Consider the following 20,887-nt stretch of genomic DNA (forward strand, 5'->3'; position numbering starts at 1 on the left):
GGCCGTGGGGAAGGGGCCACGCTGGGGCCGTGGGGAAGGGGCCACGCCGGGGCCGTGGGGCCTCCCTGACCCTGACCATTCACCTGCAGAAAACACGGGCGCTGCCGAGCCGTGCGGAGGGCCTGGCGTTGAGCCACTGTCTCCTCCGTACGTTAGTGGAAAGATCAGGAACGGGAATCTGCAGACAACTGTCCTAGGGCTACAGGTGCTTCTCAGCCCCAGCCCCAGCTGCACKTTTTGGGGCCAGGAGTTTCTTCACACGTACAAAGGCACCGAGACATCCGGCGCTGCCCTTCTCCTCGGTGCGAGCTCAGTGCCTAAGAGCCTTTGTGCTCTATAAATTCTTCTCGAGAAAAGAAGTACAATTACCCTAAGCTTTTCAAAAAAATGTTTAAGGTTTCCTTCACACAGAAGCCAGGGTCCAGAGATGCTCTAATGTGTCCCCTCACCTCTTCCCTCTCCCAGTCTGYTTTCTCCCTTTTCTTTACTCTCATACCATAGCATACCCCAGCCATTAAGTGCTCAACAAATGCCATATATTAAAAAAAAATAGGGGGAAAAAAAATCAGCGGTGGGGGGGGAGGGGAGGGGCAGTAATAGATTTCCGTCAGGATGTGCCTGACCTGTTTTTTTCAATTTCAGTAATTAGAAAGGCAGTGGGCCTGTAGGAATTATTCATAAACTGCAGGAGCTGTGCAGTATACATTTATGTTAAACATGTCAAATACGATTGAAATCATGCCTGCCAGCACCATACTCCATAAACACACTTTTCTGCAACAATTTCCCAGCTCTCGGCAGCCCATTAATACCTCCTTTAATAGCAATCTACCACGGATTCGAATCAGGGACGCTCCATTGCACTAATTGCTCTGTGTTAGGTGAGCATCATGGATTAAAAAAAATCATTAAAAAAAATAAAAGCCCTTTAGGCTAGTCCTCTAGAAATATTTCATTTCAATCTATATTTTAAGCAGAGCTTGTTTCTTGTTTTGGGGGAAAAAATCTGATATTCTACATCTATACAACTGAGAGTGCATTAAGAAAGTCTCTTTCGTAGCTGGGTCATTGCAGATTGAAGTGCTTCTCTCTACTTAAAAAAAAGACATAAGCCCCACCCCAAATCTTAAAAGTCTCAAACTGATCTACCCTGGTTTGATTCAGGCTTTAGCTGGAAACCAATGTGTTGAATATTAATCATTTACATACTGACTTAAAAAAAGGAGTCAGGAAGAGCTTCAAATTCTTTGCTCTTTGCTTGTTTATCTGYGACAGATCTCACGTTAGCCATGATGAGATAATTTTTAAAGCTCAGCCACTGAACAAAGGATAGTCTCCCTATTCTAACATTAAAACTGAGAAGAACTCTTGACCAGAAAGAAGAAAGCAGACAGCCGCAGCTCCAGCAGCTAGATGGCTGTATCATAAGACACTTAATTATTAGAGCGAGAGAAGAGAGAAAGAAAAAAAAAAGAGAGAAAGCAAACAACTCCAGTCCAGAAACAGGAAACATAAGCAATTTCTTTTGACAGARTATTTTAGGAGTCATCTAACAGTTTTAGTTAATATGAAACACGGCTGCTTGTTATGAGATCAGTGCAACAGAGACAGCATGTGCACTACTGAAAGCAAACAGCACTGTTATTTTTGACAAATCTTTTAGGATTTATTAAAATATATGTAAAAACATACGGGTTTTTTTGGATATAGTTTTCCATATTATGGAAAATATTAACTGAAAATAAAACCCTTTCGTTTAAGAATATCCTATTTTAGAATAAATAGAAGAATGAACTGACAAATTCATTTTGCAGCTAAGACATTTTAATAARCCTGCAATGGAAGCAGAGAGGTACCGCCTGCCACATGTGTACACAYGTAGCATGAAGTAGCAAACAGTCTTGGCTCATCACTCGTTCTTCTTTGCAAAAAGAGCTTGGACAGATGTACTAGAACATTTTATTAGAGAGCTCACGAATCTTTTTAAAAGTTGAAGAAATAATTATACAGCCTGTAGTTAAGAAACTGAGGCACAAAAGGTGAGTAAATTGCTAAGGAACRTAATGATCGAACCGAGGAATGAACAGCAAACAGGTCCATCAGCCTCCACTTCAACACACTCTTTGTTGGCTTGGAGCCTGCCCTCCTTTCTCACCTACCACCCCCTTCCACAGAACTGCGGGGCTCAAAGGCAACTCAAAAGGTCAGCCGGTCCATCCAGAGCAGGATAAACTGTGCCTACTTCATTCCTGACAGTTGATTGTCTAATCTTCTTAAAAGACCTCTAAGGAACCTTCCCAGAAAATCTACAATGAGTAGATTTTCTGGGAATACAAGCTATACCAGGAGAAATATGGGGTTTTTAAAATATATTATCTAACCTCAATCTTTCTCCCTTCAATTTAAGCCCATTACTTYTTGTCATCTATACGCTGAACATGGAGAACAAATTATTTCCTTCCTTTCAAGAAGCATTTTATGCACAAGACTTATCTCGTCCTTCCCTTTTGTCTTTTTCTTCTGGGCCAAATAGGCTAATTTGTTCCACTTTCTCCTTGCAGGTAATGTTATGCAGACCATGCTCTTCATTTGGGCTTTTCAGGTTTCTGAAAYTGTTCCTCAATTTCTGAGCTTGGGGTATCAAGAAATGAGCAGAATAMTCCAGAAGAAGCTTTTCAGCACTGAAGAAATGGCCACTGCCTACATCCTGCAGATGATACACCCTGTTGTGCTGCTGTGAAAAGGGCAAAGTTATTCTCATGAGAGCCAACATGAGATCCTAATTCCTTTGGGATTTTTTACTGTTACTGGTGCAGTCACATTTATACAGTTGACTGTCTCTACATGACTGCAGTTACATGGCTATGGTCCCTACTGAACAGTATCCTTTTATCCCCCCAGACCACATCTCCGTTTGTCAAGATCATCCAGAGTTCATATTCTGCTCCTCAAGGCATTAAATGTGCCCCCAGGTGGTGATCATTTGCAAATTTAATACTGAGAAGCCCAAGCTTGAGGGGGGACTCCTCTGATGCTCTAGTCAAAAGACTGCTTCCTTTTGACAATGAGTCATTGACAACCACTCTTTAATCCAAGGTTCCCTGTCAGTTCTGCACCCATCCTGCAATATTTTAACCTACACCACATTTCTGGAGCTTGCTTTTGAGAATGTCATAAAAAGCAGTGTCAAATGGGTTACCAAAGCCAAGATATGAGACACTTACTGCAAACAAAGCCTTCTTCACATAGAAGGAAATTGGGTTGTGTTGACATGATTTGCTCTTGACAAATCCATGTTGACTCTTACTCATCTCRTTATCTTACAGGACTTACAAACGGTTGTTTGGTCAATTCCCAGAAAAATCTGGGGCAAAAAAAGTTGGCAGTTATATAGTTCCCCTGCTACTCATCTTTTTAAAGATAAGAACAATGTTTGTCCTTTCCTGGTACCTCCCCTGTTTTCTGTAAATTCACATGAGATAACAGCTGACAGATCTGGTGTTGTTTCATCATTTCTTTGAAATATCCAAGCATGAAGCAGCAGGTCACAGATCTGAAAAATTTAGCTTAGCTAAATACTTTGCAACCTGTTCCTTCACTGTTTGAGGTAGAGATCTCGCTACGCTGTCACTGATACAGGCTGTTCCAGTCTCTCACATGCAGCCAACCTGTTTAGTTAAGATGAATGCAAAGAAGGCCTCATGCTCCTTAGTTTTCTTGACATCATGGTTGATAGCTTTCTCACTCAGCTGAGCTGCAGATCAGCTCTTTTCTTGCAGTCTCTTTTTACAACAAGGTTGTTTTTGATTGTTTCCTTGATACTCCATATTTCCCTCACTGGTAACATCTCAACTTGTACCAAGGTCTTTTGATATTTCATACATGCAGACACTATTCTTCTGTGTTTGTCATGAATAACCTGACCTAGTTTCATTTCCTTTTAGGTCTGAGTTCCACAAGGACATGATGACATTGCTACCTTTGCCAAGGGAGTTTAAAAGCAGAAAAAACACAAGGCTGAGGCGTAAGACTTGGTTTGCATATCTACTGTAAATAAACATTATTAGAACTTCTTTTTTGCTTTATAATTTAGGGGTGATGTTGTTACACATTTGAAAGCAGGAGCTGAATTCAACACAAGCATACGYCTAAATCTTGCTGAGGCTGTACATTTCAGCCTTGCAATGGCTCTGGACAAGTTTGTCCAGGGCTCTGTGGGCTTATATACACAGCAGTGTAGTCCGCGTTTTCCTTTGAAGACTCAGTGTAGCTGTCAATTTCTCACCTACTGTTTCACTGACAAACACCAAGAATGAGTTAGGAATTTCACAGGCAGGATGAAAAAATAAAATCATTCAAACTTAGAACTTCTGGACAGAAGAGGGTTTAAAAAGTAAGTTTCTYTTTTTTCCTTAAATGATTTTCACATGTAATCTCTTCACAAAGATCAGCTTTGCAAGTGTCTCAGGTTTGGGCAAAGGGCCCTACTTATCCTTCRGGAAACATAATATACAATACACAGATCTTTCTGCGACTTTTCATAAAGTGTGCTTTCACTTAAAATCACACAATCTCATGCATCAAAAAAAMCCTAAAACATCCCCTACACTCGAGTAGGTATCTTGCATCTCTAGGTTCAAGGGTCGGTCTGTAACGGGGGATGACATGCAGAGCAACATCGGCAAGTGAGGTCTAGAACATGAACTGAGAACATGAGGTTTGACAAGCATTAAAGCACAGCTTGCTTTTTTCCCAAGTTTGGACATATCTTCTAATGGCAGAGATTAATACTGTATGGAGGTGAAAGACCACTTTCCATTCTTTTGAACACTTTGCATGCTGAAATATCTTGTTGGCTGTGTCTCTTTGAGATGCAATCACCAAAAATGCAGGAAAAGGCTGGCTGAAAGAAGGGTCTCTTGAGTAAAGTGAGAGAGGCATCATGTCAAGGAAATAGAAGTTTACAGACTTACTTGGTTACCATGCAGAAAGAGAAATGGGCACTCAGAACTGCTCAGTCTTGGGTTAAGCAAAATGAGTAACCACCTTCAGTGCCCTCATTTCCACAACTAAGCTGAAGTGGTCAGCAAGTATGAGCTAAGGAGGGGAAAAGCCTTCTCTTGAGGCGGACAATCTTGCAGCTACTTTCTGCTAAAACGCAAGGAATATTTAAAAGACTCTCCCTTTGCAAGTAGCAACTATCTTCTGGGAAAGACAGTAGCCTTCTCATATCTTGCAAGTGAACTGAAATTTATCCAAGGGTTTTGCGAAGTGAAGCCTTTCAGCTTTCTCCAGAACAACATAAACACTGCTGTGCATTTGCCTTTTCACTTTSAGAATGCCACCGCTCCAGCTGAAAGCGAGTGTCTAACAGAACAGAAGCACAAAGTCTGCCTCTCTGTTCTGSTTTTCTTCAGAGAGACCTTGCTGCCAGAGCTAGGACCATGATGAAAAAAGCAGACTAACAGCCTCTCAGTCTTAACAGCGTAGGGTGGAGTTTCATGATAGGCTTAATCCAACCTAAGTGCTGGCTGCTGCCAAAACAGGCAGTCCCCTTCTCCCTTCCTCCACTCCCAGCTGCTGTTTCCCACTGTCTCAGGCTCAGGTCTAGCACCCTGTGGTACAGGCTAACTCCAACCCAAGGCCCTCAGTGTAAATACATGGCTAGGAGTGAGGAAGCATGACTGGCCACAGYTCAAAGAGTGCCTCATGAAGCCATGCCCCAAGACTTAACTATAGGACAACACTTACATCATGTTGAATGTGCTGGCATGGTTGTTTAAGGAAAGAGCATACTACTGCTTTGCAACTTCCCACTTTCCTTTTCTTTCCTTTCTCTTGGGACTTCTTGGGAAGTCCAGTATAGCATCAGCCACCCAAATGGTGTTTCAGGCGTAGGGGAGGAGGATTGCGGGGAATGGAAGGAGAAAAACATTTCCAATAGTAACATGAACCAAGAAGTCAAAAAATGACTGCAAACAAGCAGTTATTTGAGAATTTGTAGATTTTTTAAAATTTTTTCTTTAAGAAGCCAACAGAGGAAAAGAGCACAGCCTTAGAAGACAACAAGGCATCTACTAAACAACCCTTTATGAACATCGCTGCATGCCTAGCCTAGAGCCCATCAGAGAAAAAGAGGGATCAAAACTGACCTGTCCATTTACTCTGGTCCTTGTCCCCTCCACTCTCTTGCTCTTTGGCAGGCTCTTCAGCATCAACAGCTGTTTCATTAGGCCCTTCCACATCTTCAATGGATTCTTCTGAAATATGAAAAACAAAAGGAGTAACATTAAAAATGGAAGTCAAAAGAGCAAGTAACTGTCACCAAACATACCAATGTCTGAGGCTGAAGCACAAGTCTTGAGAGACAGGCACCTAATGTCACTCATCATTTTCCCAATGACTACTTGCTAACCGACCAGGAGAGAAGCTAAAGGGGAAAGCAGTGAGAGCCACTGAGCAAACTGACCACACTGACCTACAGCTACCCACACATCTCCTACAATGAAATCACTGCCTGGTGTGACAAGGTTCTACTACAATACACTACGGACTAAAGAAGGGTCAGAAACTCACAAGATTGCTCTCAGCACCTTCTGTCATAGCCTCCCCCCACATCCTCAGCCCAAACTCTTTGGACAAAATGTTGCTGGGCAGTACTGACATTGAATATTGAGACCTCCCCTCCCCCCAATTCACTGCAGAAACAGCACAACTCACTTCTACTGGGACAAAGCAAAGAGCAGCATTGTCTTCTGCAGATAGGACCCTGACATAGGCATAGGAAGTCTTCATTCCGTCCCACCAACAGAAAGAGTTTGAGCACACACATCAGTATCAGTACAGGTGCTGAAGCCTCAAGTAAGAAAATACATGCTGAAAGAGCAGAACAAAATATAAAGTGCYAATGCCCCACCTGTTAACAAGAATATCACAGTCCTGAGGCTGTGGTTTGACAGAGTATGTTGACGTGGCACGCGTAGCTCCGCACAGAAACACCCTAGTTAGCTAGGATACTGGAAACAAGACAGCTGTATCTGCCCAACTTCTCAGACCAGGATATAACAACCACTAGGCTATTTACATACAGTACATGCAACTTGATGGCTTCCGTGTAACTGACTGGGGCTACTTGACACTAGGAAGAAAGGGTACTTCTAAGCCACGATATCCTCTTTTAGGCATGATAATTTATACTTTTAACTTGTATTATCTGGCCATGGTAAATCCTAGACTATCCTGAGGTTTCACCTGAACTAGCTAACTAGTTGAAAGAACAGGCTCCCCTCTCCTGTCAATTCTCCCTAGCAAAACTAAGGCTAAATTAGGGTTAAAAGTAARTATTAGGGGACTATGCAGAAACTCAGCAGTGGACCTTGAGAATGTGACAACTTTCATCAGGGAAGAACTTGCAAAAGCATTCAGAGAGGAGCACTGACATTAAGTGGACATGGCATGATGCAGTAAGAGCTGGGATTTACATGCTACCCCTCTTTCACTTTTTTAAAAGCTCAAAACTCTTGAGAGCTTCAGGGATCACAGTGGTCTTCTRCTGGGAAAGACGACCCCAGACTGAGGGGTGTGATGGGTAGCACCTCTAGGCAAAGACGTATCACATTTAGAAAATTACAAGTAACTGATACAGAAAGCAGATGAACAGTCAAGTTTGCGGGACGTTAGTGCTGTGGAATCAGCAACTGGATTCGCATTTCAGAATTCCAAAATTCTCCCACCTTGGAGAATAAAACAAATGAGACCTAACCCTATCTTGCTGTCTTTGAAAAGCTGTGATCCAAGGTGAGATAGCTTCTATTTAACTGAGGCAGCACAAAAAAMCCAGGTTTTAGCTGGTTTTATTAAAATCTTCGTTAGGAGATTTCTTTTATGTTATTAAAACCTTCRTTTTAACTTTCATTAAGGGTATTTCAGATGGAAATCCATTTTTTTCCAGCCGAGGCCTTCCTGTGGCACCTGGCTCCCAGATGCTCCAGAAAAAACACAATTGCGGACGAGGAGTGCATCCATCACCTAACTCAGCTGTTAAAACTGAGCGAGCACCCACATAGCACCTCCACCCGCTCCAGCCCCGTGGCTGTGCGAAGCAGCGGGGTGCCCCACAGGGCGGCCAGCCCAGGGATGGCCACCCGCTGACCCACACCTGGCAAGGGGCCCCTAGCACCCAAGCAGCTCCAGGGCCCTCCTCGCCCCTGCCGGGCGGCAACAACAAAGGGTGGCCAGTGCTGCGCACTCCCGGCTGCGACCCAGAGGTGTCACCATCTGCATGGGAGGAAGAGGAAGGGTGAGCTGGCTGCTGGGCTCAGACACTGTCTGGGCTCTAACCTGAGCATGTGGAAACAATATACGGCTTCAAGTGAACTGTCTGGTTCGAAGGGAATAAAGTAGGACATTCATAAGCAGTTACACCATCTGTCTTTATACCATCATCATCATCAACAAGGGGAAAAAATAGCTCTTTAAAATGGATGAAAGCCCAGGCTGACAGTAACCGGAAAAATGTGAGCTATGAATACCAATAAAGGTAGAAAAAGGATTAAAAAAACAAGGATACAAACAGCAGATTCTTCTGCCCTGCTCAGTGTGCAGCCCACTGCAACTCACAGGCACTGTTTGTCTTACTGGTCGGTGTCTTATCAAAGCCACCAGACAGACACTTGTACCAAATATTCACCGAACTCCTGTTCTTAGAAATGGCTTTTCTCTAAGGATAAAAAATCTGCCTACTTGGCTCAAATACCTCTGCGCTGGGCAGGCAGACCTAAAAGAAAAGAAAAAAAAACAAACACGTATGCTTCAAAACCTTCTTCTCCTTCTTCCAGCAAACAAAAGCAGATTTTACTGAGGACAGTTTTTTAAAGCAAGATGAGAGTGGGGAGCAGAATACAAGATGCATTTGTCCAGGAAGGCTTCTTAGGCTTCAAACAAATGGGAAAGCCTGTGTTTCTGCCTTTGGTTGACTCCCTGCTACATGGGCCTCTGCAGATGCCTGCAGGACCAGTAGCAGRTAAGAACAACTCTCCCTACTCCTCTCTGGGGCCTGGCTACTGCTCCTGGCCCACCTAGGGAAGGTCCCTGCACTCAAACAGCCCCCAGGAACACAGCAGCCAGGCACAGAGACTCAGCATGCACTGATGGGCATGCAYGCAGCAGTCGGAAAGCAGCAACTCAGGCTTCCTCGTGATCCTCTGCCAGGAGCCATTTCCAAGAGGCTAGCAACAACTCTGCTTCCTAAGCTTGGTCTAAGTGTACTGCAGCAGTTAACGTTTGAGCTGAGCAGAGAGTCAGTTGGGATTGAGCTTCCTCAACCACACCGCTCCTCAGCTGGCTGCATGCATTGCTGACGTCTTCTTTCCTCTGAAGCACTAAAAACCAGACTCCAACAGATTTCAGACAATGCGTGAACGTGTGATTTGACCCAGCTTTTTTACAATGAGATCCTCCAACACAGGCAATAAAACATCTAACTCCWATTCCCAAAGATTTGCACCTATGTAAACACAGGCCTCTTTTTGATGACAGCTCTGCAGCTGCTGTGTTGCAGTGGCAACTCCAGCACTGCTACTGAGATGGAAGGTCTAGACAAAAAAACACCTGAGTGAACGGTATCCAACCATCTTTTCTCTTGCATTTCTTCGGGTCATCTTTCGGAACAATGGTACCATGCCATCACACTGCTAGGGAAATGTTTTCTATTCTCCTTGATCCTTCACCTTCAAGTTGCACAGCTAATGAGGGATTTTCAGGCTCCCATTTTATTCCATTCTAATTGACTGTAAATCCTGATGTCACACTGTTCCCATACTGCATTCAGAGCCGACTGCGGCCTGAAGACCCACATAAGATAGCCCCGCACTGAGAAGGAAAAATATCCTGCGACCAACTCCGAAAGGCAGATCGGGCTACAGGCGAGCAAGATGCAAGAAATATATTTCCAAAGCACTATAATTCATTTGTTACATAACAAGGTTGCTGTTAAATTACACCAGTCTGAGGCTGTGAATCACTGTTTGTCATGACTGCCTAAAAGTTTTATTTTTCCTTACAGAGTTTGATCAGAATTCCACCACTCATTTTTGTAGTTAAAAGGTACTCAACTCAAAGTCATTTGTCCTAAAAAGTGTCCCAATCAAGCTTGATATCCAACGGGKGAAAGTTCCCTCAGTATTTAAGCAATATATTGAGAATTTCAGCAGGCCAAAGACTGACTAGGACTTACAGAGAGCGTGTCTGGGGCACAGCACCCAGAGGTTTGGAAGCTTGCCAAAAAAGATACTTTGTCAGATGCAGATGGGGTTGACTCCTGGCCTGGGAATCTTAGAAGAGGGTTCTTGAAGGCCAGACACACTGTTCTAGTMTATGTACAGAGGATGTAGCTGCTAGATGGGTATCTTCGGTTTCCAGAAGCTCCAGCTACACAGGATTTCTGAGTTCAGGAAGGGCAAGCGGACTTCATCCTCTGCAAAGAGCTCACCAGTGCAGGGACAAAGGCTGTGGCAACACAATTTGCATGAGGCAAATTGTGTTCCATTGAAATACAAATGTAACAACCTGCTCAGAGTTCCCAGTACCCGACTGCCATCCATGAGGTACATGATGCTGTATTAATAAATACTCTTAAAAGAATTTTACAAATGCCTGAGGTCAGTTCAGTACCAAGAGAAACTAGCTGTAGCTACAGGGCACCTGGAAGGCAAAGGAATCTGTTATTCCATCTTCTGAAATCTGTCCCATGCAAATTCCTAGGAAAAGTCTTTTCTTCCTTTGTGAATAAATCATATCAGACAGTGGCATTTCCTTTTAATTTGAAATTAAAGCACTCACTCAAGAAGCGGGAGAGAAAGAGGGAGAAGATTCCAGAAAATCCCGGGTATTTTCTGACTTCTGCAGATGTCAAGAAATCTCTGTGCCCAGCAATGTACTGAAAACGTGTCCAAATCCGTGCACAGGGTCAAACTACAACACTTCCGCCCTTTCAAAATGGAGATTTAAAAAAGTTTGTGTGYGTGGAGAAGTCAAATTCTGACCAAGTCTATGCCAATCTGAACAGCTTACAACCTCTTGTCTATCCTCCCTGCCATATTTTCCTTAGCAAACCAGTATCTCTTACCCAAAGGGATAAGGGGCATTGCAGGGGTGGCGGAAATGTAGGGATGGAAGAGAAAGAGCACGCATTTGCCTCCCCACCCTCCGGCAGGCTCAAGAGCTGAGAAACATTAGCTGTCATGAACCACAATCAAATCAGGTTTGAAATATTTAGCAGTGGCTTGGAAAATGCGGTGGTGCAGCTCTGACAGGCGAGATGTGCAGACACCCATTTTCCATTATAATGGAAATATCAAGCCTGTTCTGAATATGTATAACCCAGAAAAATGTATTGATTTTTCATTCGGCATTAAAAAAATGAAATACCCTGCAGCTGTCAAAAGCCTTTTGTTAAAAGCTCATCTTTCCTGGAATGAGGTTTACCAGAAACAAGTTTTAATTGTACACAGGGTCTCTCCATTGAAACAAAAAGAATCCCCGATGCTTCATTTTCAGGCTAACTAGCCAAAAAAAGCCCACAGAATGACAGAACTGAGACCTGGCTGATCTTTGCAGGCTGATATTAGCAAAGAGAGGTGACAGCTATACCCTGCATGAAGTCAGCTATATGAGTGCACATGCACATGGATGCATGCATGCACTGAAATACCATACCATCAGGCCACAGGAGAAGCTTCCCAGTGCTAGGGRAGAGTAATCAGTGCCGCTGACTCTGGGGAGATTTCAGAAAAGTAGTCTAGTGGAGGGGACACCATGAGGTTGCAACCCAGACACACTTCAGAAGTACAGCAGATTTCAACTAGTTTAAACTTGAGGTCCACACCCCTGGGAAGACATTCACCATGGTTTGGGTCCTTACGGAATGGGTAGGGGCTTTATTCTCAAATCCCATGGACTTTAGTCTGTCAGCCCAAGGTGGATGCCATCTGCGTTTGGGCTCTTCCTGAGAAGCCCACCAGGAGCACAGTTGCCCCATAAGCTGTGCAAGGTAAGACTATGACACTGGCACAGAAAGAGTTTTTTGTCCCTCGCCTGAACAAGCTGCAATACAAGAGAGCTGTGGGTCTGCAGAATATGCACGTGGAGAGTCAGTCCCATCATGCCCACAGGCCAGGTACATTCAGCTGTAGAAAGAGAGTAAATACAGAGTCTGAAAAGGAGGTGTATAACGAATTGGTGCCAACAGTTCGAAAGGACATGCACTTCCCTGGGAGTCTGGCTGACCTGCTGTTTCAGCACAGTGCTAGTGAGGTTACGACTCCCTGTAAGACTTATATCAGACATCTGATTATTAGACATCCCACAGTATATTTAGTAGGAGGTAGGGCACTMTCTTTAGTCCCACAGCCAAATCTCAGCTTGAGTAATACCTATCCCCACTCCCACTGGGTGATTCAAAAGGCTGTGCGATTTCTGAATTACTGGTTRCTATCGTGAAAGCTGTTGGGCTCCAATCCCACAGAGTGCAGCACAGTTCCTGCATGCAGCATGTAAAACTTCCATATTCAGAGGAGAAAAAAAAGTTGGTGTTTGGCTTCCTCCTCGCTGCCCCAACTCCCTCATCTTGTATTTCTGATCATTCATTCTTTCAAGGGAATCATTTAACACACACTGCTGTAGGTGAGTAGAAGAGGAAGTGAAGCCACACGTGTTACTGACGCTGCTGGCGGCCTGAGATGAGAACACAAAGATGGCGAATCCCACAGCTTCCCGCCCTTCTGTTTACTGAAATCTGAATGAGAGCACAGTCTTAGCACAGGCTGATGAAAGGAGGTAAGTTATCAAGGGTTAGGATACAGAGTAACACCCTGGAAACAATTTGACTGTTTGTGATCAATCCAACAGAAAAATAGTAAAATTTMCCCCCTGCCCCCCAAACTTTCAATTTCTGCCTGACTTGCAGAATATTTGCATGTAAAGACAAGGCAATCTATCCACATGAAAACATAGGAAATCTCTTTTCTGATGTCTTGTGTTTCTCACCCTGCTCTAGCTCATGTGGGACAAGTCTTCTCCTGAGGGATCCTTGGTTACCACACAGTCTCTGCCTTTGCAGCTCAGATTCAAGGTGTACATATATGAACAAATATGTTCTGTGCTATTTTCTAACTAAATTGTTCTATAGAAACTCATTCATTTTTCACTTGCAGGAGAGGAAAAGCAGGACTCCAGCAGTGAAAAGACAGCACCAGGCACAGGTTACAAGAAGAATGCTATGGAGTGCCAGCCTTCATGCAAAAAGCTTGCAGGTGAGTGCTAGTCATCTAACATATGACCGCAGAAAAATAATAATCCCTACATTTATCCTGTAATAATGACACTTATTTCTAAGATGATCGTACTTAGAAGCACGGTYGGAGCATCTCTGTGCTGTTTTAATCGACAAGAAAGAAAATGCAGACTACGAATACGGCCCCCACTGAAAAGCCATCCTCAAATACCTATCTTCTCAAGGTGAGGCAACTTTACCTCGCTTTTGTGCAACAACTATAGGCCAAGTGTTCAGATAAATACAAMAAGAAATTCAGCAGCCAAAAAAACCTGCTTACAAACTTTTAGCTTCTACTTCTTTGTTTCCCCCTCCAAAGAAGAACTCCAAAAGTCTTGGCCACTTTCCATGAAAGACCTGACAACCATCCAGATCTTTGATTATCTCCCAAGCAAGGTTCTTACTGAACAAAAATGAGATGACCCCCCACCATATGTTAGTATCTTCCTTTCTTTAATATAAATTGCTTTTTTTGCATTCAGTCACTTTATCTGATTTGCCAACTCTAGCCAGAGGCCCCATTTCTGAATACTCTACGTATAGCTCAGAGTTTTATATGGCTGAGAAGTGCTCTCAAACACGGTGCAGATGGAAAAGATTGATGAAATCTTGCAACATTTTGCTTTGTATTTTTTTTTAAAAAAGTGTAGCAGTATTAAGAAACAGAATAACATTATTAGAATAGATAATTAGAAGAAAAAATAATTTCTGTTAGAAGAAAAAAATAAAACCCAGTAGTGACGAAATTTGCCACTGTTTTTTTCAAAAATAAAACAGGACACTGAGCAGAAACAAGAGGCTTGTCTGTGTCTACAGTGCACAGTTATTGTCAGCAAAGGAACAGGCCTAGCCTTGAGGAGGAGAACCCAAGATTTTCACCTTTTTAATTTCAATATGTCATTTCAGCAGTTGGCCCAAACCTGCCAACGTTAAACATGTGGTTAACTTTAAGCATGTAGGAGACTCATTCACTTCACTAGGATCTGGATCTCGGACAGCTACGTGCAGAGAATGAACTTAAGGAAGGCCTTGATTGCTTTGGAAACCTTCATTTCCCTGGCAAGTCAGACAAGAATTTAGCCCTGCAGAAAATAACGTATTAGAAAACAGTTCTGCACAAACAAGGACAGTTTCCAAACTAGAGTAAACTATGAGATGCTCCCATTTTGCAGTCGCTAACTGAAGGCTGTGTTTATCCACCAAAGAATGACCAAGTCAGTGATGTGAACAACAAGTTATGTAAAGGAACCTTTAAAGGTTTGCAGCAGCATGGGCTGGGCGGCTTACCCTCCCCGCTGGCGAGCCAGGACAAAACGGCTCGGGCTGCTGCTCAAGCTGCCTAACAGAAACCGCCATCTTTATCTGCAGTTSACGTTCTCATTTCCTCAGTTTACCTGTCAAAGGATTCTGCAGCATAGTAATTGACTGCCACTAGAAAAACCTCTGAAGAAAGTACGTAATTCCACGTAAAGAGAAAAATGTCCAGCAATCAGCTCCCTGAGACAAAGGCTATTTGTATGTCTGTGCAGGAACAGGGGTGCCTGTTTTTTTGCAAATGGGACTAAATTTTAAGTCTGTGGAACCCAACAGGGATTTGTCCCCTTGAATTTCATCAGAACTAGAAAGGTTGCTGTTATTTTCACACATGAAATGTAAAAAAAAAGGCAAATTCCTTGAGCATATTTGTAGTGAAGCGTGATGTGATTGTGTTGTCATTTATGGGAAATAATCGCAAGCCCATCTCTCTCTTTCCCCCCATTTTCCAGTCCAAATAACCATGAAAAATTACACTTCAATGTCAGGAGGACAACAAAGGAGGGGCTTTCTCCTGCGGCTTGACGGCTTTTCAGCCCCCCCCCGCTTTCCCCCTCCTCCTTTGGACAAAAACTACCTCCAATTCTGTTTCATTTTAAATGTGATATAACAAATGAATCTTGACAAGTTCCTTTCTTTTTTTTCCCTCTTAAACAGTATTTTGCACAGTTTAACCTAGCTCCAAACTGGAATCAGCTGGAAAGGAGACTCATGCAAAAATACAAACAGATCAAACAGCAAAACAAAAGAAAAACCCATCTCCAGCTTCAGGTCTGCAGGGAAAGGACAGCTCGGTCTCCAAGTGGGAGGAGGGGTTGGGAAACAAAGGGGAGAGGACCAGGAGGAGGAGGAGAAGCCTAGAGGAGATGGGGCAGCAAAGAGGTGGGAAGGCCTGAAYGCGGCAAGGGGAGAGCACGGCGCCCCGTGTGCCTCCTCTGAGCCCCAGCCGGGTTGGCACCTCTCGGCCACAAGCGGACGGGAGCCCTGGTGCCACGCTCCGCAGAGGGGACTGCGGCTCCCCGCCAGCTGCACCAGTCCGCCTAGGTCCGGCAGGTGAACGTCAGCCTACGCTCAGCTGGCACTTGGCCCTTTAAGATACCTGCTTCCCACAAGAGCCCCTGCAATCCCTCTCTTTCCTCTTGCTTTCCAGCCCTGTCCTTCTTGGTCATCCGCCCAGCTCCTTCCCTCCTCGCCTCCTGCCAGGCAGCCCTACTTGTCCTCACTGAGAGGAGAACGCCCGTCTGCCTGCTAAACGCATACAGAGGAATGGCCGACACGCAAATAAAATGGCTTTGTAGAGGCAGGAGGACGTAACCCCTTCTGAGCTGTTCCAGGCTGCCTGCAGACTCAGGCAGGGAGTGTCACGTTGGCCTTGCTCAGCTGCTATTTGGAAGTTACTGTATTGATCCGCTGCAACTGTGAGAAGACAAACCYGCGTTTCCAGAAAAGCTGAGATTCTTCAGGAACTGCATACTCTACCTTTCAGGAGAAGAACCAACACACTGCATCTGCAGCGTCCACGCTCCACAATGTGAGCATAAGTTATTTAAYTTATTTAAAATAATACACTTAATTGAGGAACGCTGTTTTAGTATTAATAAGCTCACTCTAGAGAGACTTTCTAGATTCCCAAACACAAACAGAGCTGCAGTAAAGCTGAAGTTAACTTGAGCAACTCCACGACAAGTTACAGCTCCAGAATGTTTTAACTATAACAAAAATTAGCTATAATTAATTCATGCCTAGCCTTAAGGTTTGGAAATGCGTAAGGAGTGCGCCCAACAACCTTAACTCTGTCCAATAACATCATCATAAGCCATAGTTAAATCAAACACTAAAACATCCTTATTTCTGCTTAATGTTTTTGTTGTTTGATTTTTTTTAAATATACAGCTCTTACTCTGTTTTTACTCTCCATGACATTGCTCCAAGGAAAAGTTAATTAATTTGTTGCTGACCCCCTTCTCTCCCCTCCCCGAGCATTTCCTGACCTCAGCACGTTTGTGGAGTTCTTTTAAGCTTCGCTAAAAACTTAGGAAATCCGTAATTATAGTACCCTGTTTTAGGGACAGCCAAAATATTCCTTTAGCACATTACACCATAAGGTATGAATGTACAATTACCTAGAATTCCATCTTTGGGTAGTTTTTCTGAATTTTTATGCTTTTTAAAGATGAAAGAAAGTCCAGAACTGTTACATTTTTAGTAATGAGAAAACATCATTATGCTGACATAAAGCAGCTAGGTTATCCTTTTGCACGCGACTTCCGTACTGACACACGCCAGCCGCAGCCAGCCACCTGGGCCACGCAGGGCATCCCGGCTGACTGCGCTCGCCCCGCGGGACCGCTCGCGGCTGCGGCGCCTGCCCGCGTACCTGCTGAGCTCTGTGCTCGCTGCCGGGAGCAAATGCTCTCTTTTCCTGGTCTCCCTGTTGCAACATGTGGTTTTTTTATAGGAAATATTTATAATGGATTAGAACTTTCTCATGTTATTTTTAAACACAAATAAACACAAATATAGCTTCTGTCAACAGAGTTTGCTTCATAGAAGCTTGTGCTCCGCGCAAAGGCTTGTGGAAGGCCACATGGCCAGTACGGTCTCAGATTCCCAAAAAGGGCTGGGGGGGGTGGCGCCCTGGGCTGCCAGGACGCAGCAACAATCTGATGCACAGCCTGCTTAGCAAAGAAGATCGTTTGCAGTGAAAGCAAGCCGAATATTGCCTCCCTGAGGAGGACAGCCCGAAGCCACCGAAGCCGGGCCACGTGTGCACCAGAACAGAGGGGCAGAGGCAGGGGACGCAGCGGGCRTGGAGAGCTGGGCACGTGACTTTGCTTCTGCCAGAGGGAAAGGAAGATCAGCGGGCACCTGCGGCTGCTGCAAGGGCCACCCTGTACCACGGTAGCAGATGCTTCCAGTCTCCCCCAAACACAAAGAGCTACCAACTCTGAGATTTCAAGGCTTTGATGCACACCCAGCAGCCCTGACTATTCTGTCAGTCTGCTGCCAATGCTCACATCTGCTCTGATTTGGTCTGTTTGTGAAAACAGAAATTAACAGCTTCTCCAGCTAAAGGCGGTCCAGTGGGCGTCAGCCTGTGAAGCTGATGCAGTAACAGGGAGAGTGACCAACCTTCAGTTCTGCAGCTATCATGTGAGGGTCATCCTTTATTCCCCGATAAGGACAATTCCTACTGTTGTGAATAACAAGGAAAAGATGATTAGCAGTTCTAAAAAATTTATTCAGGCACAGTTTGTACACAGAGTGCCAGTGAGTTTAAACTACATGGAAAGTTGGAGCRTGCTCCATTGGAGCATTCAGGACAAAAACAGGGAATGGAGTTTTGTAAAAGGACTGATTTTTAGGTTAATGTAAGCTCTTTSATTTGTGATCAGATTTACTTCCAGTTGCTCAGAAAAATTCATCCCACACTTGAAGATTCAGTCCAGTCATTATGGGGAGGGCATGTTTTATTAGTAATATATAATGATGTGGAAGAAACTTGCAGAGAAGTGCAAAATTTGACTCATTCTTAACTAGACTGAAGACATGTCTGCTGTAGCGTTGTGAAACCAGGCTTTTACAGGACCTTATTTCCAGGAACTGCCAATAGATATGAACATGGAGAATCATGAAAGACCATAAACAGTATGTGCACAGTGTCTTACTGGATCAAGAGAGGATCAATCTTACATTTTTCATCAGAGATGACCTATAAGAAAGGCTCTTGGACAAAATTCAGAGGCGGAATGTGGTAACGACAAGTGTTCATCTGGGTTCTGCTTCATCTCATATTTGAAGACCCTGCACAGAAGTGTAACAAGATCTAGGGACAGAATCCTTGATACTTGGAAACAAGGCAAACTCTCAAACCCCTCTGCTCACCAGCTCTAAAGTGGAGATAATACTACTTGTCTGCCCCCTCAGAGGTGCCGAGAAGACAAATTTGATACTGTCCAAGGAACAGACATTTCAACAACAGGGGCAATGAAGGATATACACAGACTCAACCGCAGAACATCAGTATTTACATTTAGGAGAAAATAATTCCAACACAGATGCATCTCCCTGCTGGAGAAAGTGGAATGACCTAAGCCAATGAAGAGAGCCAGAAACAAGTTGCTTGGGACTCAGACTGTTAGTGAAGTACAAAGAGAAGGGGGGCTTCCTCCCAGGATGCCAGGGTCTGCTGGGAGCACAGTGACATTACCGAGCACACACACATGGCCGGACTGCGTTAGCTGAGCAGGGGCAAGGATGCCAACACCCATCTGTCAGAAGGGTGACAGGGTTTAGAGTTGAGCTGGAATTCAAAAATCTGAGCAATACTTACGATGCAGTCCAAATTATTTTCCATAAAGATTTTCTCTCCTCATGAATCAATTATCCTCTTTGTGAAATGCTACAAGACTCCCCTAGCACCTGCATTTTGTGCTTTATTGATAAAATGTGCCAGCAAAGAGTAAAATCAAGGTCATGATATGTGTTTGTTCATGTAGGCCATGCAGGCATTCTCACAAGAAATCTAAAAGTGAGAACTGCATTTGCTCATTTGTGATCTGTATGGTAAATCACCACATTATCTCTTATACTCAACACAATTGCAGTGTAATTTCTCATGGTTCCTGACATTGTTGCCATGTTGACAGCTTCCAAGGAAGCAGTACCAAAGAAATCTGTGTTGGCGCAAAGAAGGGAGAAGATAATAAATGCAAGCTCTTTGACAGACAATCAGCAGTGGAACCCCCCAAAAATCACTGTTATGCAGCACTGGGGTTGGGGGTCTCTTCTGGGACACACTTGAGGAACTCCCTGTTAACCACCAGGGTGGAGATGACCAAGTCCTAGAGGCTGAACTCACCCTATCCTGGTTTTGGGTTAGTGGCACTAACAGAATGTTAGTAATTGCTCTCCCCTACTACTAATGAGCTTTTCAGCAGAAGATTTCAGCTTCCTAGAGCTAACGGGCTTTTTTTCTCTACCTCTCTTGGTTTCAAGTAATTGAAAGTGACTGCCATCTCGGCCCTGACTCTCCAGCATTCAGCTGTACTCATGAGGTCAGAGAGTATCAAGTGAAGACTTTCCATTCACCTGCATACCACCAGCACTGTGGTAATTTTTAAAAATATTTAAATAATATTTATTTATTTAAATAATTGTGTTTTTTCAGGAACCATCAGCTCCAGAAAACAGCTGTTCTGCACAGGACGTGGCACAAACAAACAACAACAAAATGAGACAATTTCTTCCATAGTGCCTATGTACACTATCATACAGCAGAGAAGGAGCTTTCACACACTGTCCAATCTAAGAGAGCAAATGGAGTGTTAAATGGCTGCTCTAACTAGTAAGTGAAAAACAGAGGACCAAGTGAAAGGGAAGAGCATGGAAAGACTCCCAATGAGACACTGAAGCTACTTGTGACTCACAAGCTGCCTGGCTTGCAGACAAGCAGTTAAGCAGAATAATGTCAGTAATGGCCCGTCAGCTGGGAGAGAGGAGAGTTTCACAGTCACCCTGGGACAGTTCACAATCCCTGTGATTCCGGTGCTCGGCTTTCCTGAAACACTAACGAGGGAGCACCAGGTGCTCCAGAGATTTGAAATGTTCCTGAAACCTGGATGAAGGCACACATCCAGGTGGCGACTCCAGCAGGGGCCTGTGATAAGAATTTATTTCTTTCAATTATGAGCTCTTGTCCCCAGTCTCAGTTCATCAGCACAGTGCAGCCAAGTCAATGAAAGCTCTGTAATGAAGTAATCAGATGCACAGCGACTTCCTGGAATCTGCTGGCAATGCACAAGCAGCCAATGGTGCTCTGAAACCAAGCAGGAACTTTTGGAAGCAAGTTCTCAACCCTGCCCTTCCTTTTGCTCCCAAACTGCATGCTATCTCCTGTTTTTATTACCAATTCAGACACAGTTTCACTGCAAGGCCTAAAGTGTCTCTRCCATTCAGTGCAATTGGCATACTTGCTCGTGAGTGGTAAAGAAAATCTGTCATACGAACCAGTGTTCATTTGTACACTTTATTTCTACTGCCCACACATGCTCCCCTTTAAAAGAAGGATTCCAGGGACATTTTATATATTTGCAAATGAAGCTTTTGTTTGTTAATTGAGTTTATTCTAACATACTAATTTCCTTCCATGTGAGACCATTTAAAAATATCCTGTACATGTCTCAAGTAGACAAAGAATCTAAATACTGCCCTCAAAAAGCAAATATAGTACCAAAAAAAAAA

General features: G+C 43.9%; 1 protein-coding gene across 1 annotated transcript in view; it reads right to left on the reverse strand.

Moving 5' to 3' along the window:
- The window catches only part of ZFHX3 (zinc finger homeobox 3), a 196,080-nt gene that overhangs the window by 38,709 nt on the left and 136,484 nt on the right, over nt 1–20,887 (reverse strand). Inside the window, exon 5 of the mRNA XM_085305745.1 lies at nt 6,153–6,260. Coding sequence (XP_085161871.1) covers nt 6,153–6,260 — 108 coding nt within the window. The remainder of the gene's footprint in view (nt 1–6,152; nt 6,261–20,887) is intronic.

The sequence above is a fragment of the Rhea americana genome, unplaced genomic scaffold (genome assembly GCF_003343005.1).
Source record: "Rhea americana isolate MKP2758 unplaced genomic scaffold, rheAme1 scaffold_226, whole genome shotgun sequence".
Taxonomy (NCBI): Eukaryota; Metazoa; Chordata; class Aves; order Rheiformes; family Rheidae; genus Rhea; species Rhea americana.